Source organism: Chenopodium album, chromosome 17, assembly GCF_948465745.1.
Source record: "Chenopodium album chromosome 17, dcCheAlbu1.1, whole genome shotgun sequence".
In the NCBI taxonomy this organism is placed as follows: domain Eukaryota; kingdom Viridiplantae; phylum Streptophyta; class Magnoliopsida; order Caryophyllales; family Amaranthaceae; genus Chenopodium; species Chenopodium album.
Genome location: NC_137850.1, coordinates 49,133,120 through 49,157,907, shown reverse-complemented (window position 1 = coordinate 49,157,907; position 24,788 = coordinate 49,133,120). Strand labels below are relative to the sequence as shown.

At 35.7% G+C, this 24,788-nt stretch overlaps 2 protein-coding genes across 2 annotated transcripts; both read right to left on the bottom strand.

Moving 5' to 3' along the window:
• Window positions 1-1,206: 1,206 nt before the first annotated feature.
• LOC145588365 (protein ALTERED PHOSPHATE STARVATION RESPONSE 1-like) lies at window positions 1,207-4,661 on the bottom strand. Its single transcript, XM_081645006.1, has 4 exons — window positions 3,474-4,661; window positions 2,923-3,146; window positions 2,516-2,739; window positions 1,207-2,386 (listed from the first exon to the last, which is right to left on the bottom strand). The coding sequence occupies exons 1-4, from the start codon at window positions 4,537-4,539 to the stop codon at window positions 1,513-1,515; spliced, it is 2,388 nt and encodes a 795-aa protein (XP_081501132.1). The 5' UTR covers window positions 4,540-4,661; the 3' UTR covers window positions 1,207-1,512.
• Window positions 4,662-9,096: 4,435 nt separating this feature from the next.
• LOC145589227 (uncharacterized) lies at window positions 9,097-20,988 on the bottom strand. The gene is made up of 3 exons (XM_081645772.1): window positions 20,762-20,988; window positions 20,291-20,654; window positions 9,097-9,819 (listed from the first exon to the last, which is right to left on the bottom strand). The coding sequence occupies exons 1-3, from the start codon at window positions 20,986-20,988 to the stop codon at window positions 9,097-9,099; spliced, it is 1,314 nt and encodes a 437-aa protein (XP_081501898.1).
• Window positions 20,989-24,788: the final 3,800 nt, after the last annotated feature.

The following is a 24,788-nucleotide window of genomic DNA, read 5'->3' as shown; positions in this document are numbered from 1 at the left end:
CTCTGTCTCTAAAACTTCGACCCTTTTGGGTTGATTTCGCGGGTATTAAGAAATTTAAATAAAAAGAAGTAAAAGTATATTGGAAAGATAAATTTACATGGGATTTATAAAAAAGTAGAGAGAGAAAGTATTAAAAGTACATGAAAAAACAAAATTTTATATGGGGAAGCTAATTTTGCACAACTATTGTTGTAAATTGTTGGGTATTTCAATGCAAATGGGTTGATCATTTTTGGGCTAAAATTAAGCTAAAAGGGTCGAAGTTTTGGGGACGGAAGAAGTACATACTAGAACTTTTGTGCATGAAAAGTCTGGCATCATGTGAGTTATAAATGTTACAGCAGAATAATGAATATCAGCCTCGTTATGTAAACGTACGGTTTTGAACTGCATTGCTGAGGCATGAGATTTGTAGTAAGTTACTCGAATCTGGTTGTGCGCCAAAGGATTATAAATTAGAAATTGTATGTTGATTCTGTTATTCAAATTAGAAGAGAATTTAAAAAAGAGAGATGTATCCTCTGCTTTAGGGAGTTAGGGATAGCTGTTTTGTTTCAAATAATGTTTAAAACGAATTATCTTATGATAAGAAAAACATTTCTTGGTTACCCAACTTAGTCATGTGAACTTTGACCCTCTCTTACCTAGGAAAACCCAAGAACCATCTGACCACCTTCAATCTTCCTCTGTTTACCACAAACTCTGAAGCTTTGGGTGAAGCAAAAGTTTTACTCCACACTGGTTTTTTACCAGGCAGTTAAAAAAGAGTGATTAGTAGTTGTTGCTGTTTTGAGTCTTTTGATTCCCAATGGTTTGCCCCCGTTATTGCTACTGGGATATTTTCTCAATGATTTCAGATGTGTTAATAGAATGGTCCTTGAGAAGAAAAGGTCTGCCTTTTTTCCCTTTTGGATCCTGAGCCTTCTCTAAGAATAAGAATATTAACAGTTTTACCTTTCACCTGAGTCTTTGTCTATGCTGGTTGACATTATTGTAGCCGAGTCTTAGACGGCTAGGTGTAAATGGGTCAATACTCAATATGATCCATATAGTCCTGTTTTTCATAGTCATTCGATTTTGATTTGAGCCGTTATAAATCTTGTTGGATTGGCGGATAAACTTTCTGTTACGTATCATAATCCTAGACACACAGTATGGTTGCATTGCTAAAGTTGGATGGTAACAATTTGTACTAAAACGCCAAGATGTACTACATACACATACAAATAATGCCCACCTGACAATTCCTGGAGCCACAAACAACCTAAAATTACTAGGCCAAAGAGACATGTGAACATCAGGAATTCTTTGGTCTTACAGCAAAATTGTGGGCAATCACCACTCCTATCAATTAGGTCGCAAAAATAAAACAATCCTACGGCAAACAACTAATAATCACTCTAAACCTGCACCTCAGCGAGCTGCTTCGATGCAAGTCTAATGTACAAACTGACTCTAGAATCCTTGATTGTTAAAATACTCAAGGTCTTTTCACCCAACCTCGGCTCATTTTTACTTGAGGTGCTCATTGACATAGGAACCTTCTTGAAAGCTTGACTGTTGTTCACCCTTCTCAAAATTTTGCCGGTCATTCACCAAGTCGTTATACATTTTTAGTGAACCTTTTGAGAAGTGCACCATGGAGTCAAAAATCAAAGAGAATCCACTTTGGAATCCATTTAAAGTAATCCTTTGAGTTTCTTCCATGTAATTGTGATGTTTCTCCTTCTCAAACTCCAATCGACGCTTGAAATTATCCAATGCATCTTTCTTCTCTGCTAAAGAATCAGCTTGATGTTGTTGTTGGGTATCTTCTTGACTCTCTGCATCCTTTTCTGAAGGATTATACTCTAAAAGCTTAGTAGTCTCCTGAATTCTCCCCTCGACTTTCTGATATGCAATCATCTTCTTCTCTAGTTCTTTAGCCATTTTGTCAACTTTTCTCTTTTGCTCTTGTTCCTCCCCTTGCTGAACCCATAATGCCCTGACATCCCTTACAAAACTCTTCATTGCCACAGAAACAGCCTTGTCAGGCAAATTTTCCATGGAAGTTAGCCAATCACGACATATCATGTACATGGGGGGACCTTTAGCTCGATATGGAGGTGGGTTAAAACGCTTAGACTTAGAGCCATATTCAACCTCTGGGACAATGAACTTGGACAGCCATCCATGAAGAGTCTCAACATAAGATCTTTGTGCAGCAACATACTCTGCAAAGCATTCCCGCCAGTTCTGAATTTCAGCCTCAAGCTGCAGGGTTGCAAGCCGGTGAGAGTCATTGCAGAATTTTCCATATGTTGGGCAGTCAAAGGTCTTAACCTCATAGATTATGTGGTTCTGGGTTTCATGGGATTCCATCATAATCTTCCATGACTGAGTTAAACTGCAGAGCAAGAAAGGATTATAAACACACATAGAAGAAGTGAGAAAATCCACTACAGAACTTAGTATTTTTGGATTCGCGCGGGGGGGTGGGGGGAGGGGGGGGGGGGGGGGGGGCTGTATTTCTTACCCTTGCAAGAGTTCAGTAATCTGTGGCTGAAGCTCGTCATCTGCAAGCTTCTGAATTTGCTCAGAGATTGACTCGGCTCGTCTGATGGCAACCAAAATTCGGGAGTAGAGATCTTTCACTGATGCTTTGGTCTTGTCAACTGATAACGAGTCATCCCCTTTAACATCCTTGTTTCTCAAATGTGCACATTTTTTTTCATACAACTTTCTGATGTTGTCTCCAGCCTAACAAACACAGACCAAAAGAATTATGAGAATCTACACTTTATCCTATCAAATTTACCATCTAAACTTCTCAAAACTTTCTGGCTAAATTTTCATATAATCTGTTTTCAAACAGAAATGCTTGTGTTCAAACATCCAGGTATCTATCATTAAAAGGGAAATTTTCCAATTTAGATTCTTTACCTTGACCTCATCATAGAGCTTCTTTTCCCAAGCATACAACCTTCCCAGGGTAAGAGAATGGCTTCCGGCGGACATGCCACCATAATCGTCAAAGAGATCATTCTTAGACTCCGTCCATGAAGAGGAGTTCTTAGAGCTCGATGCTACTAAACTCTTACAAGAAGAAGACCGTGCTGTATTCGATCGGTGCCATGTAATAGCCTGAATCAGTTTAGTTGAGTTTTCTGCATTTTAACAGCAGGAACCTAGTGAGAAACTTCATAGCACAAAGAATAGAAAGAACAGTACTTTAAACTTCACATGCTTCTAAAGCAGTGAATAAAGCTATATCCAGTAATACAAATCTCCACATTTTCCTATTCCTAGCTAAGATTTTCAAATTTGCTGAAAATTTTATATAATTGCAGCAAATATTGTCAGGGGTTTAAAATCCATCATAATTTCCAAGATAAATATAATTCAACACATATACCATAATTTATCATTCTATCAAATTAGTCAAAGAATGCAAACAAATTCAATCACAAAATCCAAAAATAAATAAAGATTACCTTTAATTTCATCAAGACCAGATTGCATATGCATTTTGTTAGCTTCAAGCATCTTAGAAACCTCTTTACCAGAATCAAAAGCCCTAACAAAATGATCCTCAATATCTCTCAAAGCATCCAACAACTCTCTTCCTCTAACTGGTGTATCAATTACTGTCAACCCTTTCTCATTTTCCCTCACATTTCCACCATCCATTGTCTTAACAACATCACCTCCTCCACCTCCCACCATTTGCTCTACATTCCCCTCACCTCGCCCGCCACAATTACTGCCACAACCATTGGTTTCTTCCACTACATTGCTCACAACATTACTCACATCCTCCCTCACACCCACATTTTCCTCTTCCAATTCAGGTATCCCTTCTTCCTCCCTCACTGCCCTCAATTCATCATCCGGGTGTCGTTGAAACCCGCCTCCAAAACCACCCCCAACACTAACGTTACTATCCATGACATCAGTCCGAACCCCGGCAAAGGGGTTAAAAAAATCCCACCCACCATAATCCCTTTGAGGGGATGGCATTGGTGGTGGCATTGACATTGACATTGGCATACTCATATTACTCATGTAATAATAACCATAAGGCGGCTGCTGCTGCTGATTCTGCTGTTGTTGTTGCTGGTTCTGCTGCCGTGTTTGTGCATCAAAATTATTTATCCGCTCTCTTTCCTCTAAATGTTCCTCCAAAGAAGAATCGGAGGAAGAAACAGGGGATTCACAACAGGGGAGTGCTTCTTGGGTGGTGGTTGTAGGCTGAGAAGGGTGGTTCTGCTGCAGAAACATGGGGTTTGTTATTACCTTTTCGGCTTCCGGTACCGGGGTTTGGGACGAAGGAGAGCAATTAGGAGGTGGGAAAGTGATTAAAAATGGTGAAGAAGGTGTTGAATGTCTAGCAACAAACAGCTTAATAGCAGCTGAAACTGCATATAGTGAATGACAGTACCTACAATGTGCATCTGCTAATGCATACCTTTTTTCTACTGCTAATTTCATTAACTTCTTTCTTTCTCTACAAATTGAAACCACTTCTTCTTCCTCTAATTTTGAGGCTACACACCCCATTTTTGTTTTTAGAAATTGAAAGTTGGAAATAGAAAAATTAAATAAAAGAACAAAAAAATGGTGGGTTTTAAAAGAAGAAGAAGAAAATCAAAAAAGGTGGAATTTTGGAGGAATGTGCACCATATTTTAGTCCCCTTTTTTCTTCTTTTTTTATCATTAATTTGTAAAAAAGATGAAAGCTTTAGGGTTTTTTTTTTTTTTTTGTTTTTGAGGTTCTTCCAAAAATGGTGTTTTTTTCTTTTTGTCTTGTTTGGGAACACTCTTTCACTCAACTGGGGTTTAAGAGAAGCAAACTCAGTCTTATAAAAGTTCTCCAAAAACTCATTTTTTTTTCCTAATTTTGCAAAATACAAGCTTAATAATTTTAAAAAATTAAAACTTTACACAAACTCAAAAATGAGAGTAGAAACCCCCCCCCCCCCCAAAAAAAAAAAAAAAAAAAAAAAAAGGAATTATACAGACTTGAAGTTTCTGCTAGTTTTTCTTTCTTCTTTCTCTCTTTCTTTTTTACTTTGGCAGAAATACAGGAGAAGAAGAAGAAGAATATGGAAAAAAGAATAGAGAGAAAATTAGGGAGGGAAATAGGAATAGTAGGGGAGGAGAGAGAAATAGAAAGAGGGTAACAGCAGGAAGAATCAAAGCTCGGTAAGGGTGGCAAGGGGCTCGAGAAAAAACTCTGTTTTCTCCATTTTTTTTTTTTTTTTTTTTTTTCACTTTTTATTTCCTCTGTTGTGTTCTGTTATCGATTAATCAACATTAATCGTTACTAATGCCCCGGACCTCATCAGAACTCGCAGTTAAACGTGACATAAACGGAATGTGATATGGGCATGCAAACTAATAATAACGAGTTAACAACATACAAGTAAGATAAGATGACATAATGTAACATCAAAAAGAGTCATGTAATGTAGCAAAGAAAAACAAAGAAATGTACAGTAAGAAACTCTATCTATATAAGATCACAATTCACAAATATGGACTGGTCACTCAATAGAGGTTTGTGAGAAAAGAGGAGTCAAAAACACTGACAAAAAGTTGTCACAGCTCAAGAGGAAGAGAGAGAATGAGAGAGTCAGAGTTTTAGAGGTTTAGATTTTGGCTCATGGGTGCTAGTGTACTTGTACCTTGGATGACTTTTATTTTTTAAAAATTATTTTTTATTATTTTATTTTATTTTTTAATTAATCTATGTGATTATATTTTATTTTAAGATATGGGGTAATACCCAATAAGGGGATATTATTTATTAGCATGTAATTATAGAGGTATGATACTGTCACCCACCTCCTGCTTGAAAAAAATAAATGTAATACTCATAAATGGTGAGAATATAAGTGTTCCTAGGCATGTAAATTTAATGTGCTACTTAATTTAGTTCTATTAAATTTAATGTACTGTTCCTACCCTCCTCTTCAAGAAGATATATAATGAAAGTATGAAACTATCAGTATCATAGAGATCTCATCCTAATACAAAATATTTTGTAACAAAGAGAGATTTTTAAGACATTAATTGAATGAATGGAATAGGAGTGTAGGAGTGAACTCTTTGTTCTTTGTAATTAAAGGGGTTTTTTTTTTCATTAACTCGCAAGGTAATTGCCAAAAAAATAAAACATCTTTAGGCATGAGCTTATTAAGTTCTTTTAGCTTGTTGTTTTTAAACATGCTTTTAGGGAAGCTAATAAAGCAACTCAAACTCTAGCTCGTCACAAGTTCTTAGCAATTAGCATTATAGAGTAGTCTAGTAGAGTGTGGGGTAGAAAGATGTTGCGTGTCTATTATTAAAGATGTAATTGCTACTGATTTTTATTTAGCTAGTGATGAAAGTTAGGATCGTTAGTCCTTTGCTATATACGGAGTAGAAAAAAAGACATGAGAACATATGAAAACTTTTCAAAATAACTACTTTACATTTTAATCAAGCCCCACTTTGAAAATTTGGAAGAATGGGAACTAAAAGACATAGGAAGTGTGTAGTAGCTTCATTTTGTATAGGAAGGTTTCAAGCTTCTATCCATAATGCTCTTCTCTTTTTGAAGGATGGTTATAAAATGTATTAATATTCATAATGTGGAGCTATTTGCACTCCCTAACTGTAAATTATAACAACCCTTGTGAATTGTTAGTGTCTGCACATCTAAATCGTATAAGAACATTACTTGCCAAATAATCTCAAAGTGTTAATCTTTTCATTCATCATCAATCAAATATTTATACAATCACATAAAAACCTAATCAACGTAGGATTCTAATCTTTCTAGCTTAGGGAAAGTTCTATCCTACATAAAGATAGCACGATATAATCACATAAGATATATTCCCTAAAGATACTATCTTATCTTAACATCCCCCCCAAGTTGGATGTTAGTTTAGATGAACTACTACGAGAGGGGGGGTGAATAGTAGTAGATTCCAATCGTGAAACTTATGCGGAAATTAAAAACAAAACATAAAAGGAACTTAAAGAATACAACAAGATTTACGAGAAAACCTTCTAGGGCTAACTAAAAGTAAAACCTCGGCCCTTCTCGGGACTTTCAAACAAACTCCACTATAATAGACAACTCTCCTAGTACAACCTATTATTACTGACCTTTCTCGCAAGTTCCACAAAGGACACTTGCCGCTTGATAGGAACCTATCCTACCAGACCCAAGACACACTTGGGTTCCTTTTTCCCGACCCAAGACACACTCAGGTTCCTTTTACTCACTGTGCAACCCAAGAGACACTCAAGTTTTCTCACTACTACTTGAATTTCAGAGAATTCAAACTCATACACTCAAACATGAATTTGTAGAGAATTCACAATCTCACCCCAAAACCAATTACAACACAAAGACGCACTCTAACACATAAATGGAAAGCTACACATGAAACCGAAATCAAAATGACAAAGCTTAAACCTTTGGCAAACTTACTCTTAAGCACTAAGTGGTTTTCACGCTAAAAACTCTCATTTTACTTCGCTGTATTACTTCTATATTTATAGAAGTTCCTCAACTCATAAAGTAGGGTTTAGCAAAATGATAAGTTCAAACAGAAATTCAATCTTATCTTTTCAAAACCGAAATTAAAACAGATTAAATTTCGTTTTTAGGAAAACCTTTATCCAATCAAATTCATTTTATTTAAAAGATAAAGTTTTATGAAAAAGATAAAACCGAGTAAATCAGATTTTAAAAGATAAAATCAAACAGAATACTTTTTCATAAACTTATGATTATCTTTTGCGAATTACTTAGTTTGCCAAGCTTTATCTGATTTCTAATAAGTTCCACGCATAACAACTAATTATATGTTTACATCAACCTACAAAACAAACTTATCTTTTATACAACTTTAAGTTATGAAGTCCATCTTTTTCGGTTGATATCTCGAGCTCTGCTCTGATCCTTGGTTGTTGAGGTTTTCCCCAACATTACACCGGAACCAGGTCGTTACAACCCATTGCGAAGTTCCTGTTAGGAAACTCCTTGAAGTTCCATTTCTGGAACTCTTCTTCTGTCTTTACTTGTCCTCATGGATCTTCTAAAGTTCCTTTGTTTCAGTTCCTACTTCAACTCCCCGAGCTTACTAAACCTGCAAACATCACAACATTAGAAAATCCTTATTAGATGGAAGTTTGCTCAATTCATATCATCATCATCAAAAACTCATAAGGGTCAACATTGGAGCATGAAGATCTCGAATGCCCAACTTGGCAAGTAGTGTCTCGAACTGAGCCTTCTCCAAGGCTTTGGTAAAAATGTCTGCAAGTTGCTCCTTCGTAGGAACATACGAAGGTGAAATTAATCCCTCCTGAATTGCATCTCTTACTAAATGCAAATCAATCTCAATGTGTTTCGTACTCTCGTGGAATACCGGATTTTTAGCAATGTACAAAGTTGACTGACTATCACAAAATAAATTCATACCCTTCGGATGTTGGACACCCAAAGCTCTTAGTAGTTGTTTCAACCACTTTAATTCGCATGTCACAGTCGCCATCGACCTGTATTCTGCTTCTGCAGATGATGTAGCAACCGTGGGTTGTTTCTTGATCTTCCAAGACACCGGGGAAAAACCAAGCAACACAAACCAAGCTGTCAAAAACCTCCTAGTCAAAGGGCAACTAGCCCAATTAGAGTCACACCAACCTTCAAGTTGCAATGCACTATCCGATCGAAGAAGAATCCCTTGTCCTGGATTTTTCTTAAGGGATTCTTCTTCAAATAACACACCAGTCGAAGTGCGGCCTCTCAATGTTCTTCCTTCGGATTCTGCATAAATTGAGATAAAATATGAACGGGATATGCTAGATCCGGCCTAGTCACAGACAAGTAAATTAGACGTCCAACAAGGCGTCTATATTTTTGCACATCCTCCAATACTCTGCCTTCCGTAAGAGCTAATTTATGATTTTGTTGCATCGGGAAATCTGCAGGCTTAGCTCCCAACAAACCAGTTTCAGAAATAATATCTAATGCATATTTCCGTTGACAAATATAAATTCCCTGCTTACTTCTCGCAACCTCAAGTCCTAGGAAGTATTTTAATACTCCCAAGTTTTTCATCTTAAAACAATCTCCCAAGTATGCCTTAAGTCAAACGAAGAATCTCCTTCCACTGCTAGAACCTTCACTTGAGGAACACCACGGAATATATACAGTCCATCCTCGCGTTCACCCACACCAATCACCTTCCTTGTCTGCGGGTCCTGTATAACACATATTTTGTTAGTAAATTGCATCATACACTTGGATTCACCATTTAATTGAGTCACAGAAATTAAATTGCAAGTTAATTGAGGCACGTAAAGCACGTTCTCAAGTTGTAAACCACCCGGCAATATCACTGTTCCTAATTGATCCGCATTAGCCGACTTTTCGTCTGGCAAACCTACGGGACAATTTTGTATTTTCCTCACGTTTTCAAGTAACGTCAAATCACATGTGACATGATTTGATGCAACTGTATCCACAATCCAAGGTATTTTATTTGTCTTACCATGGAACTGTTTATTTTTCAAGATGTCCAAGATTTGTTGGACTTGAGTGGCACTCATGCTAACCAAACTAGCTGTTGCATCATCATTCGAGGAAGCTTGCGATTGCTGTTGTGAGGAACCGCCAACTTTGTTGGCTCTTACAGGCTGCTGCTGGGATGAAGATGTCGTCGAGTTGCTGCCAGAATTGCGAGCTCCTCCCCGGCCAGCTCCACGTCCTTCTCCACCGCGGCCGCTGCCTCTTCTGCCACGACCACGTTCCCCCCACCAGTCGGGGTAACCAATGATCTGAATGAAGGAATTATTTCTTCGATAAGTGCAATTACTAGATATATCAAGGATCACTATTATGGAGATAATAAGTTCATTCTATTGGGGCGTCATCCTCTGTTGCTAGACTATGAGAGATGATCTTTGGGCTAGTCAAATGGTCCAAAGCCCTTTAGAATGGATCCTATATTGGTCACACACAAGGGTATTGGGTTAAGCAAGTAAGAGGCCCATTAATGGGCCTCATGAGCAATTAACTAATCATGAATTGGATTGGGCTAGCATGGTTAGATTGGAATTAGGTTTTGGGCTTTTGACATGGGCTCTTATTTAGAGATGAGATCTATAAATAAGATCCATGCCTAGGGTTTGTAGTAAGCAGTCATAATTCATACACTGTGAATTTTGACATCAATGCAACCAATCCCAAAACCCTAATCCTCTCTCCAACTCACGGCCCTCATCCTCCCCTCACGTCCGTACGGCCGGCCACCCCTTGGTGGCGCGTGTGGTGGTTATCGTGGTGGTTCTTAGTTAGTATGTCTCTCCTCTCCGTTGAAGGTTGATTGAAGCGTTCAGTCACGACTAACTAGCATTAGTGGAGGTCTTAATCTGTGCCCGTGGACCAAGTAGAGGAATCACGCTTGGGGTTCTTTATCTCCCTTTGTTCTTGCTCGATCGCACGTGGAATCACGCTTCAAAGGTACGATTATTTGTGCTTTATGTGTTATGCATTAGATCCTTGGATTAGGTACTGTATGAATATGATTCATGTTTATTTCCGCTGCGTAGTACCTATAAACTCCTACAGTGGTATCAGTTAGCCTATTGCATTTACGCATATTGCCAATAATTCTTTGATAATCCACAATTTTAATTCAATTAGGAGGGAGAATATTTAATTATGGTTCAATTGTTATATTTAATGGGATTAAACTTTTGGAATCGATTAAATGCGATCTAATTATGCTCAAATAGCCATGAAGAGGACCGAATTTATGCCCTAATATGTTCGAATTTTTCGAACCCCTAACCCTAATTTCGAATTTTTTCGAAAATCCTAGCCCTAAAATATGATTTTTGTGCTTGATTTTGGTTTAATTCGATTTGTTTTATGTTTCATAATTTTAATTGAATTGATTTATGCATAAAAATGTTTTATGTATGATCATAGATTTAATTTTAAAAGTTAGAATTAAATTGGGATTAATTTTATGATGAACCCTAATTTTAAAGTTGAATGTGATTTAATTTTAATCTTATGGACTGATTTAATTTAATTAGGATAATGTTATTTTAATTAAATTAAAACACAAAAAAAAATATATATAATTTTGGTCGGCAACCGCGGCTGGGTGGCGCAGCCACGGCGGCTGCCGACCAGGTGGTGGTCCAAGAGGGAGGGTTAGGGAGGGCGACGGTCCATGGTGGCTGTGGGCAGCAGCGTGCAACCGTTGCACGGCTGCTGCCGCGGCTGCCACCGCTGGTGCTGCTGCTGCCTTGCGCGGCAGTGGCTGCTGCAAAGCAACCAGCCACCATGGCTAGCCTTGGCTGGCCACGCACGGTGGCCTGCAGCCCAGCAGAAGCAGCTGCCACGCTGCTGCCCTTGCGGCAGTGGCTGCTGTCATGGCAGCCAGCCACCGTGGCTAGCTTCGGCTAGCCAACCACGGTGGCCGGCGTTGGTGGCTCACGGTTTTCAAAAAAAAAAAACAGTTTTAAAAATTTATTTCAAGATAATTATGAATTATTTTGGGATAAAATCAGTTTTATTTTGGATAAGTTAAAATATTTTGAAAATATGATCTTTTATTTTAAAAGATAAAATTGGTTTTATTTGGATAAAATCTTTTATTTTAGGATAAAATCAAATATTCAAAAGTTGTTATATTTGATATTATCCATATTTAAGTTGTTAAATTGGTAATTATCCTAAATTAAAGTGGTTAATTATGGATAAGATTTGTTAGGATATTCTGAGCATATTCCAAAAGGATAATAATTGATTTAAATAATATGATTATCCCATAATTATTTTTGGATATAATTGATTTAAAATATTGTGATTGGCTAGTAATTAGGATAGAATTTCCTAACTTTGTTAGGATAATCTTTGAGGATAAATATGATTTATCTTTTAAGATTAAAATAAGATTTGATTCTATCTCATGACAAATTTAGAATATATGATATTTTATTGATGATCATGAATAATATATGATATTATCTAATTACATTAATTAAAATATGAGATATTTAGATGCCATGTTTCCTTAATTGTGAACATTCGATGTTGTAGTTTAGGAAAGCATGATGAGTGATTTATTATGTGGCAATTTTATAATATATGATGTTGTTTTATTGCTATATAATGACTAGTATGGCCCAGTAGATTGCTAAATACGATCTGCGCATCGTGATGTATTTTTGTAATCTTAGTACGGTCTACGTACCGATAAAGTATTTTGTAATTTTATTTTATTTTATTTAAGTAGTAGATAGAATAGAGTAGAATTACAGGTTGCAGTTAATCCAAGAAGCCCATGAAGTGAAGGCCCAAAGGAGCAAGGTGGATGCGATCCATGATGATTCAAGTGGGAGCATTTACTTTATTAGTTTTCTTAGGATTAGGGCCATGCTATGTCTTATTTATGCATTCAGTATTTTATGCATGTTAGATTTTATTGATGTTTTGTGATGATGCGCTAGAGTTCACTATTTAATCACAACATAATAAATCTAGATCCCAGTAATATTGATGCAGCTTTTCCAATTAAAAACCCGACGAAAACCTTGATCGTTTGTGATGGGTCAGCCCTCAGCAGAGCATCATAATATATCTTGGGGAAGTGGGGGTAGGACCGCATATCTACACTTTTAATTGGTTATATTCAACAAGGTTACCTAAACCGTTTAGAACCTTGAAGCTAAGAGTAATAATTAAACATGCGATGGTTAATTATTCAACCAAGAATTACAAGAGTTGTAATCAGTAAAGAGTTTACTCACCTTGAAAATGTAATGGTTGATTGCAGAGCCTCACTCTGGTTAATTATTGCACGAATAAAGGATCTTGGAATCATTTAATTCAATAGGGATCAATTTAAAATTGAATGAAATGCTTTAAAGTTACCAATTTAATTTGCTTATGGTACTTTAAATTTATTAAACATAATTGAATTTTTGCGTTTACTTATAAGTAACATGTCGTTCTAATTTTATTATTATATATAATCTCCTCGATTGAAAATAAAGTTGAGAAACGTTCTCAAAAGGGTTTAAAAGATAATCCACAAACCTATATTCCAATTTTGCTAAGATTGTTCTAAAAGGCAAGTTTTAGAAATTCATGTCACATGTCTAAGGTTGGTTTTATTCAAAATGTTTGAGTAAAATATCAACACATCTTCATTTTGAAAAATGTTTCAAGGGACATAATGAGATGAGAGGTACAATCCCTCAAAAGACAAGTGTACAAATCCAATAAAATCTCTTATCTTCAATATGATTGAATATAAGAAAGTGATTGGAAATCTCTGTGATCAAAAGTTGATCAAATAACGGTATTCTTCATCTACTTATATAGAGTTTAATACTTGATTAAACTCAAATATAAATAATGATAGAATAGACTTAGCAAGATCATGAAAAATGCTTAAAGTAGTTGAGCAAGGTATCATTTTGAACCTAAGAGAAATGTTCTAAGTGGCTCAAATGGAAGGGTTTAGGAATATATGAGGATTGCACTAAGAAGTTATAGGCCAAGAATTGCAAACAAGTTGCTACTTCTCAAACCTAGAACTACTTACATGCTAAAAGTTGTTATGAACAACAAATGTTTCTAATTAAATGGATCTATTCCAATTGATTAGATACTACCTCATATAGTTGGAAGGTAAAAGAATGGAAATGTTCCAATTTAAGAATTATATTATAGAAATTGATTTAGCATTTTGCTACTTCTTGGACATATGATGTCTTGTTTAGATCATTCATTGCACAATGTGATTGAACTAAAGGAAGAAGTTATTGCTAAAGGAGAAATAAATCTACAAGTTTAGAAGCAAATGTTGCAACTTCACAAGTAGAATCTACAAGTCTGTAAGTGTAGACACCCATTTGTGTCTCCCCAAAACCAAACCCAGTGATGAATGCCTTGCACGTTGTGTTATTATCGAATTAGGTGAAAGTGATTCGAAAGTCAAATGTCGCGGTTTGGTTTTAATTAATTTCTTCTCTCTCTGTTTTTGAAAATGGCTCTATTTATTTGAAAACGTCCATTTCAGTTTATTTTGGTCCATGATTAAGGTCCAATAATAGTGTAGTTGGATGGGGCTTTGAAAGACCTTTCCAACGATATATTATAAGCCCAATTCCGATGAATATTGAGGAAGTTATGGCCAAAATACTAAACTGGGCCCGGAGTTTTATTTTAATGCGGCCCAATGATCTAGAGGAGGGCCCAATGTTAATTACTATTCCTAAAGCTATTAGGATTAATTATGGTTTTCTAGAAGTTTCTAGAAAGTTCTTCTTAGTTCTAATATTGATAGGATTAATAATTAATTATCTTTAAAGGTTTTTTATTTGGAATAAAATATTATTTTATTATCCTAAAAATGTATTTCATCTTTTGTACGGATTCCGTAGATCAAGTTGATTAAAGATCGGATTCTGTAAAAAGATAAAAACGCGCTTATACAGGCTGTCGCCAGACGACAAGTCTGTCGCCACGCGACAAACTCTGTCGCCGCGCGACAAACCCTGTCGCCTCGCGACAGAGTCCAGTCCTGGCGACAGTGTGGAGTTTTATTCCTTATCAAATTCCGTGTTTTTTCCGGATTATTTTCATTATAAATAGCGTCCGGATTCCTGTTTTCATAATCATCAACTTTCATAATCATCTTTCATCAACTCTCATCATCAACAATCAACTCTCATCAATTCTCATTCTTTTCTTTCTTTTCTCTCTTGAGCAATATATGCTTTCTCTCTCTCTCTTTTTCTAAACTAGCTTTTTACAAACAATATTCCGCATTCACAAGACTTAGAGTCATCTAGCCAAGTTCGAAGTTGCCTTCGCCCTAGACGTGCAAGGTTTGATAATTTCTGAGGGTTTGGTCCAAAACTAGTCAAAACTTTGTTTAATTTGATTTCAATTTAATTCTTTAATTGTTCTTTATTATTTTCATTGAAGTTTACTAACTTGTGTATTTTGTTATTAGAAAGAGGTACGAGGCTTCAAAGTATGTAATTTTATTACTCTCTTTCAATGTAGAAAGCATGTTTATTATTGATTAATTCCTAGTATCATGTTAGGATTGTTATTTTATGCTTTCTAGTATCATGTTTAGGGTGCCTTTAATCTTTTCTAATATCATGTTAGTGCCATGTTAGGGTTAAAGCTTTGATCTTTATTGTTTAGTGACGTGCTAGGATTTGTTATTAATATTATTAGTATCATGCCTAGGATCTTGCTATTATTATCAAGCTTTATTATGCCTTATCATGCTATTATCATCGTTATTGTTATTATGATTAATATTGCTTATTATTATGTTGCTTGATATATTTTATTGTATTGCTTGATCACACCTTTTATGCAGGTTTAAAGGGAATTTGTACTTGAAATCACGCTTAATAAGATAATTAATAATTTGGTTTAGGCTAATGTGATTTTAACTCAAGTGATCGCCAATAATAGATTTATTTGTGCATTAATTTCAACCAACATAGATTAAACAGGGTAGGTTTAATATAATGTTTGTATGTTATTCGAAAAGCGCGCATGAATACGAGCAGAACAAAGTAGAGGCCTATTTTATAGGGCGGGTCCTTTCTTTTGTAGATTGGATTCGTACCCTCATCCCCGGACCCTGTTTGGTTCAAGACCTTATGGAGTATTTGACGGTCCTTTGGATTGTCTTTTGGGTACAAGTTCCTTAAAACTTGTTGGCGACTCTTTTTGCTCTTTGTCTTTCCCTTTGGAACGCCACCGTACTTTAGTGTATGATCACAGTGGGGTTCAAGTTTGGGGTTATCATGATGCTTGAAATATTCCCTACAGTAAGCAAAAGTTGCAACTTTACAAGTAGAACCAGTATTTCACCAATAATGGCTAGAGTTAAATAAATGTTATCTACTCTTGCTATTATCAAAACACCATTCAATGTTAGTAATGACTAAGTATCGAAGATTCAAAAACGTGGAATAAATGTTATTCTATGCTTCTTTGAGTCATAATGTGTTTTGAATTGCTAAATAGGTTTAAAGTTCTTAAACCATTTCTATGTATATAAGTTGTCTCTAACATGTCAATTAATTCGAATGAAAATGAAAATTGCATGCGGAAGATCCAAATGGATGGACTTTCAATATCATTGGATTATGAATCCATTGATATATGTAATTATCATTCTAATTTGAAATTATGACTAAGTCACCATTTAGAGAAATGATGATGAGAACTTAAGGTTGAATACATATCGATGTAAGAAAACCAAAGGTTCAAAGGTTAGAGACGACAATGAAACTTCATTTGTGATATGATCACTACTTGTGCTTAGTTGAAACATAAGGGTGAAAATTTTGAAATGTTCAAAATGTTCAGTATGAAGTTCAGTATCAACTTGACAAGATAATGATTACACTACAATATGATTGTAATTGTGAAAATTTAAGTCAAGACATGTACTTGGCAACATATTCGAAATATTGCGATATGATCGTAATAATGAGAATTTAAGCCAACACATTGATAAACATCCAAGAGTTGTGAAATCGTTTTACAACAAACTCTGAAAACAAACCTTGTGAAGTGTTTATGAAGGGAGCTATCAACCTATATGAGATATATTTTGATAGTGGATGTAAGTTACCTATCTTCCAACCATTGTTCAAGGGATATACTTTTAAGATAAGCTACAAAACTAAACAAAAACTACATACGTCAAATCAAAATGTAGCAAAGACTTCATATGTGATATGGATAAGAAAAGTTCTTATAAAGTCTTTCTACAAAGCAAGGAATAAAAGTTGTATTGAAACGTTTAATACACATTAGATTCCTATATAGAGCACAGGGTACTACTACACAACCATACTTAGCACAAAATGTTTGTTGCTCAAGTAGGTGCCCTTATGGAAATTGTTCCAAAAGGTCAAGTGGGAGTAGTGTAAATCTCTACAGAGTTCGAGAAAAGCAACAAACAAACGTGGTTCAAACCATGATTGGTTCACCCTATGCTAAATATGCCTCCTCAAAAGGCAAGTGGGAGTATAAGAATCTTGAAAAGTTCGAGAGCCTTGAAAGAGTTCAAGAAAGGTGACTTCGAAAATCTTGAAGAAGTTCGAGAAATTATCGAATAACAGCAACAATATGAGCATGATTCACCTCATGTTACAAATGACAACGCGTGGTCTCATTAAGTGTAATGGGATTAATAACCATGTGTTGAAGGTAGTACATTCCAAGTGCAAATCCTCTATTGTCGTTTCTCATTGAAAACTAAACAAAGTTGTTGTATGAGTTTCAATTGTTGCATCAAACCCACAATGATGACTAGCATATGTAAAACTTAGCCAAAGAAATATGATTTCATAAAGACTAAGAGTTCTAAAATATTTATTTTGGAACATCATGATTATGCAAGTAATAAAGATGATTTGACAAGTTATGACTCCAAGTGGTTTAAAACCATGAAATCTGAAATAGATTCTAAGTCTGTAAGCAAGCGTATGACACTTGAATAATTTGCCTAAATTGGGTGAAACCCAGTGTAAGCGAAGCAGACAAGAAAGAAAAACGTTTTCTAACTAAAGCAAAGACTTGTTAAGGGATTCAACAAATTCTTAGTATGACTATGATTGCGATGAAACCTTTACATTAGTCATGTTGCAAAGATCTATTAAAGATATTTTAGTGATTTCTACCTTATGAGATTTGGTAGATGGATATCTAAACGCTTTCTTGAAATTGTTCATGAAATAAGATTTGTATATGATACAATCAAAAGTTTGGAGATCCAATAATCCTAGGGATGCATAGAAGATCCATAATGGATTGTAGTTAGCATCAGGGAGTTAATGTTCTTAATTTTGCGAGTTAATCAAATCGTTTGATGTTCTTGTAAAATGAAGAAAAGGTCTTGTGTGTACAAGATGTTTAGTGGGAGCTATGAAGTCTTCTTGGTCTAGTACAAAGAGCGATTGTTTGTTGCTTGAATAATCAAGTAATGGCTATTGCATTTTGTATGAAAACCTTGGAGAAGAAGATGAGCACATTTGGGATTCAAGATCTATATAGATAGGTCTCGAAGGATGTTTGAGTTTAATTAAGAAGCTTATATTAATAAGATTCTTATAAGGTTCAACATTATATTGAAAAGAGTTTCAATCCCATGTGACATGGCACGTTGCTTAATGATTCAATACCTTGAGAAAGGTTGATGAAATTAAGACTTTGAGTGATGATCCTTATGCAATTTGCAAAGGATGCATCATGCACATGCCATGGACTATACTCGTCTATTTGATTCGCGTGTTTTAAAGAACAAGTGATGATAGATTTCAATCGAAATCCAATGTAACGTTGGAATACAAATTAGAAATTCCTAAGTTCATTCCTTGCGAAAGGGCGAAGGAAAATTCTTAGTGTATGGAGATGAAAATGATTATAAGTTTTAGAAATTGCAAAATTCATGTTTATGAGAATGTCTCATGAACTCTACTTACTGAACCCCTTCCATGACCAAGGTATGAGAGTCATACTAAGGTTTTTGGATTGAAGCAAGTTATGTAATTTTAGTTGTGTATGTTTTGAGAAAGCATATTACAAAAGTAAATACATTAGCTTGCAGAATTATGTTTATCAATTGAAACAAAGTTTCAATCTTATTTAATCGTGGTTTCAAGATTAAATAAAATGTCCAAAATAATTATGAATTGATGGGCTCACTAGGTTGATGACCTTTTGAATGAAACCCCACAGGTGAACTAAATTCATACATTATTTAAGTTCCTAGTTCGGAATCATTAAACTGGACATAAATGATTTCCAATAATGGACTAGCATGTTAATATTGATTGGATAGCGCAGTTTCATGGGCTATAGGAGCGTAGTGATGCTCGGTCAATCACATGGATATGCATGAATGATGCATGATCGAACTATAGACCTACTTTGAAGTTCAAGTATAGAGCTTCCGGATATATTAGTGGATTCCTTTGACATGAGTGGAACATTGATCTCATTCAATGATTGTTTTAACTGTGGTACATTCAAACGTCTGGCCGTAACTGGAGATTATAAAGGATGTTTCCCGGTTACTTCATGAGTTGAGTGGGAGCTTTGGTTGCCATAAGATTGGATTGAGTCTACCTATTTAATTAGGAATGTGTCTTGGCCCCTTGAAGAGGGAGAATTCAGAAAATGCATGGCCGTGCTCAAATGGATTACATAGTAACCATTTGTTTTGTAATTCTAACTCAGATTTCAAGAAAGATTTGTAGATTAATATGATCACGACATGAGATGCAATCATATTATCAAATCGACACACATTGACTTAAGGAATTTGAATATTGCGCACTTGTCTCAGACAAGTGGGAGATTGAAGGAATTATGTCTTCGATAAGTGCAATTACTAGATATATCAAGGATCACTATTATGGAGATAATAAGTTCATTCTATTGGGGCGTCATCCTCTGTTGCTAGACTATGAGAGATGATCTTTGGGCTAGTCAAATGGTCCAAAGCCCTTTAGAATGGATCCTATATTGGTCACACACAAGGGTATTGGGTTAAGCAAGTAAGAGGCCCATTAATGGGCCTCATGAGCAATTAACTAATCATGAATTGGATTGGGCTAGCATGGTTAGATTGGAATTAGGTTTTGGGCTTTTGACATGGGCTCTTATTTAGAGATGAGATCTATAAATAAGATCCATGCCTAGGGTTTGTAGTAAGCAGTCATAATTCATACACTGTGAATTTTGACATCAATGCAACCAATCCCAAAACCCTAATCCTCTCTCCAACTCACGGCCCTCATCCTCCCCTCACGTCCGTACGGCCGGCCACCCCTTGGTGGCGCGTGTGGTGGTTATCGTGGTGGTTCTTGGTTAGTATGTCTCTCCTCTCCGTTGAAGGTTGATTGAAGCGTTCAGTCACGACTAACTAGCATTAGTGGAGGTCTTAATCTGTGCCCGTGGACCAATTAGAGGAATCACGCTTGGGGTTCTTTATCTCCCTTTGTTCTTGCTCGATCGCACGTGGAATCACGCTTCAAAGGTACGATTATTTGTGCTTTATGTGTTATGCATTAGATCCTTGGATTAGGTACTGTATGAATATGATTCATGTTTATTTCCGCTGCGTAGTACCTATAAACTCCTACACTGAAAACACCCACTTTCATTATGGCCTATGCGATTACAATGATTGCAAAACTTGTCACTATTATCCTCATATTTCGGCTTTGCTTTCTCCACCTTAAACGCCACTGCATTCTCCACCTTCATACTACCATCCCGCAATCTTTCGTTCATTGCTATATTTTGGTAAGCAACATCCACACTCGGCAAGGGTGATTGCGCAAGAAGTTGAGCCCGAATCGCTGCATAGTGTGCGTCCAAGCCTATCAAAAAATAATGCAGGTAGTCTTCTTCTCTAATACTTTCTACTTGTGTAACAATATTACACTCACACTTCCCACATCCGTACTTAGGAACCTGAACATAATTCAAGAGCTCCTTCCATATCTTCGAAAGACTGTCGAAGTAATCTGCTACAGACTCTGTAGAGGCTTGTTGGCACGCTTCCAAAGCAGTCTTCAATTGACATACTCGTGTGCCACTAACCACACAGATTTTTAAGATTTAGCCATAGGACACTAGCATCATCATAATCTCCAGTGGTCGATTGAACCTTTGGGTCACATATTAGTAATCCATGAAACTAACATGGATTGAACTGCAATCCAATCCTCCATCTTCTTTTCATCCATCTTCGGTATTGCAATAGTTCCATCAACAAAGCCAAACTTACGCTTAGCCATTAAAGACCTTCGCATAGCTTGAGCCCATTCGTCATAATTTTCACCACACAATTGTATAGGCGTAATGATATTACCCGGACCATCACTCGATCCCATATAATACGTTAAGTCTACAGAGGTTTTTTCACCCATCTTCGTTCTTCTTAATTTGTGTTTTGATTAATTTGTTTGTGTCAGGATAATCGCACGGCAAAAAAAAAAAAAAAAAAAGCATTCTTGCCTTGGCTCATGATACCATGTCAAAATAATCTCAAAGTGTTAATCTTCCCATTCATCATCAATCAAATATTTATACAATCACATAGAAACCTAATCAACGTATGATTCTAATCATTCTAGCTTAGGCAAAGTTCTATCCTACATAAAGATAACACAATATAATCACATAAGATATATTCCCTAAAGATATTATCTTATCTTAACATTACTAAACACTAGTCTTTTTAGTTCACCCTTGAGGTGTGTATGTAATGTATCTTAAAATGCATACTTGAAACTTCCGTAGTTCCATCACTTTCATGTCGTTGCACCCAAACCTCTTAGGGCCTGAACTGAACTGGAGCTGAACTGAATATTTTATGAGAGAAAGGAATTAGGAACTGAAAATAAGCTAAAGAGAACACACCCTTAGTTCCGGAATTGGTGTCTAAATTTAACATTTCAACACTTCTTTCTTTTACAAACACATTTTTTGGTGAAAATGTAGTAGAGTCTTATGTCAAAGTGATTTAGGCACACTAAAAATTGATTTTGGCACACCCATTGTGAGAGCACGGTTTTCAAGACTCTTCTCACATGAAGGTGTGTCAAAATCAATTTTTGGTACTTGTATAAAAATGGAGACCTTCAGCATAACAGAAGCATTTTTCTTACGAGCAAAGTGACATTGGAATATGAGCCATTCACTAACTGTTAAAATAAAAATGTACTGGTGGGGTAGTTAAAAAATTTACTACAACTAGTATCATTAAGAAGAATAGTTAAAGTAGTTGCTCACTACAAATAAGTTAGTACAAGTAAAAACCTTAAATCAGTTGTTAATTAGAGTATTAGACTAAGCTTAATTAGGTTGATGAAATGTTTTTATGGGAGAGTGAGAATATGCTCTGACAATCCTGACATATATTAAGGGCCAAAATAGTCAAGAGATTTATTTTCTCTTAAACAATTACACCTCGTAATTCTCTTTTCTTTCTTTCTCTCACTATCAACTTGCTGTCTTGCTTCACTTCTTTTTTTTTTTTAAAGTTTTATGGTGTTACGTGTTAAGGCTAAGAATTTAATTAGCCTAATTATTCTACGGTTTATAATCCTTAATCTGGAAAAAGTTAGCTTAGTTAAAATTATCTTGATGTTTCTATTCTCTTAATTATTCTATTCAGACATTGTCTGTATGTACTTAGGATTTATTTTCTTTCACCTTCATTACTCATTTTTGTATAATTCCACGGTTCGACCAAATAAAACTAGATGATGATCGCTACACTAGAATTAGCACTAAGTTTTTAGAGATTATAGGGTGAAGGTGGGCGTTATGAATACGGAGTAATATACAGAGTAAATAGTAAAACAATTATAGCTCACATATTGTAATAATAGATCATGTATTTCAAATATAAAGTGTAACAGTTGTTTTTTTAAAAAAAAATAGTGTAGCGATTAATAAGAAACATTTGAAATTATAAACAATGGCAATTGACGTAAATTAAAGGGAGTATTATTACGTGTCCCTCAAGTATGATTGGACTTCGCAAGATACTCCACATAATTTTAAGATATACTTGTTTGAACTTTAGACATTGTGATTTCACACACTTCTACAACTGAGTTGTGTGTGATGGCCTGATGGGTGGGAATATATATCATTTACAATTTACATCTCTCAAATTCTATCTCCACTTGTGAAAATTATCACTAAAGTAATTAAATGACATATGTATGAAATTATTCATAACTCCATTTAGATTCTGCAAAAAAGAAAATTCAACATTTCCTTATTGCTCATGAACTTATGAGATAGGATTGGTCATGGCACTGAAATTTAGCATGAAAATACATTTACCAATCCAATTTCTTTAGCTTTTTTTTTTTTTTTTTTTTTCCTCTCTCTTTAAGAGATAAATCCACTACTAATCTAAAGTTAATAATTTGAAGATTATTTACCATTGTCCTATATTAGGTTCTATAATTATAATGTCTACAAAGAAAAAAAAAAATCATTTAAAATTAAACGAAATACTCATGTTTGTGTCAGTATAATTGTCATATCAAGCCCATACAACTGGGCCATTTGGTAAATGGTGGGTCGAAGAGTCTGATGAAACAGGCCCCACTCAAATGGGCGGTCCACAGAAAACTGCACCCATCCACTTGTAGACCCATTCATTTGTAGCCTTCTAGGTTTAGAATATGGGAAGTAGGTTCACAGGTGGTTAGCCATCTTATACGGAGTATGATATACTTTGTAGGAGGTTAGGGTAGCGGGCCTAGCGGTTAGCTCTACAACTTTGATTATAAACGATGATAATGGTAATGACTTTATAAGTAACTTTGAAGTCAATTCATACAGTATACTATTCTCTCCTCAAAAACCTCATTTTCTTCCAAATTTTCATAATCAATTTAGGGGTGGTATTGTGTGATAATGAATATTTGTGGGGGCAAAAAAAATTCACATACTAGCTAGCAAGAGTTCCGTTAACTAATTGACATAGTAATGACCTTCATTGCAAGATTACGTACAAATTCACTACCATTACCACAATTTATAACTGTTAACCAAACGTGCCGTCAGGTGTAACCATGTAGGTGTAAGGCTAGGGACATTCTCACTGATGTTATTATAGGAGGGATTTCCCTAAACCTTCCCTTTTCTAATAGGATGAGTTAAAAAAAAAAAAAAAAAAAAAAAAAAAAAAAAAAAAAAAACAAACAAACAAAAAAGTTGCTTTCTCAATAAGTGATGTTTCTCTTCATTATTTCAATGGGCCTTCCTATTAAAGAAAAAAAATCAGTTTTATCAATGAAGTGTCAGAAAGTGTAACCCTTTTGGGGTAATGATGTTGATCAAAATCGCTGAGACTTGAATAAACGATTAAGTTTTTCAAAGTTTACCTGATAACAAACTCACTCGGCAATCAGAACAAGCTATTGTCATATTGTGTAGACGAGTAGTACTAACTGGTGAAGAGCAAAAGGTTTGGAATTGAATCTGATACCAGGGCGACGAGGTCTAAACTTGTAATAGGGCTCCTTAACTTCAAACGGAAGCTCGATCTTGCTCACCCTGAGACAGTAGATACACCTGCTTGGTCTGTGCCCGGGCAAGTTTGATGTGAACATGTACTGTAGTCTTCTTTATAGAGCTGTAGCATCTGAAGGTGGTCACAAACTCACGACTCACAGGGCAAGCTGATTCAGGCTTAAGCTATTTTTCGCCCTAAGGCCTACATGGTTCTATAAGCTGCCAGTCCTGTATGAATCAGGTGAGGCTAGGTTGGTTCAGTTCATCACTGCTAACTGAATTTTTGCAACCCAACTCAACCCATTAAAGTTTTCCTAATTCTGCAATTGTTTTCACTTTATTGGCCTGAACCCATAAAAACAACATGACAATTTGACCCAACAAGTATAGTCCTCGTCTAGTCCGACTCAAGTCTATTCGAACCAGACGAGGTGAGTTAGCCTACATTGACTGGTTCACCAACATGTTTCGGACATATTTTGATTTAGATTAAAAGAGAACTTATACTCATATAGCTAGAAAGGTCATCACGAGCAATGGACACATCCCGTGCTAAGACTGAGCCCGATGGAAAACAAAAGGCAATACCACAAGTCCACAACCACAATGCTATATAAATTAATTCACCAGGGCATCAACATAAGAGCTAAGTGACAAGATATATACAATCCTATCCTTAAACCAGATG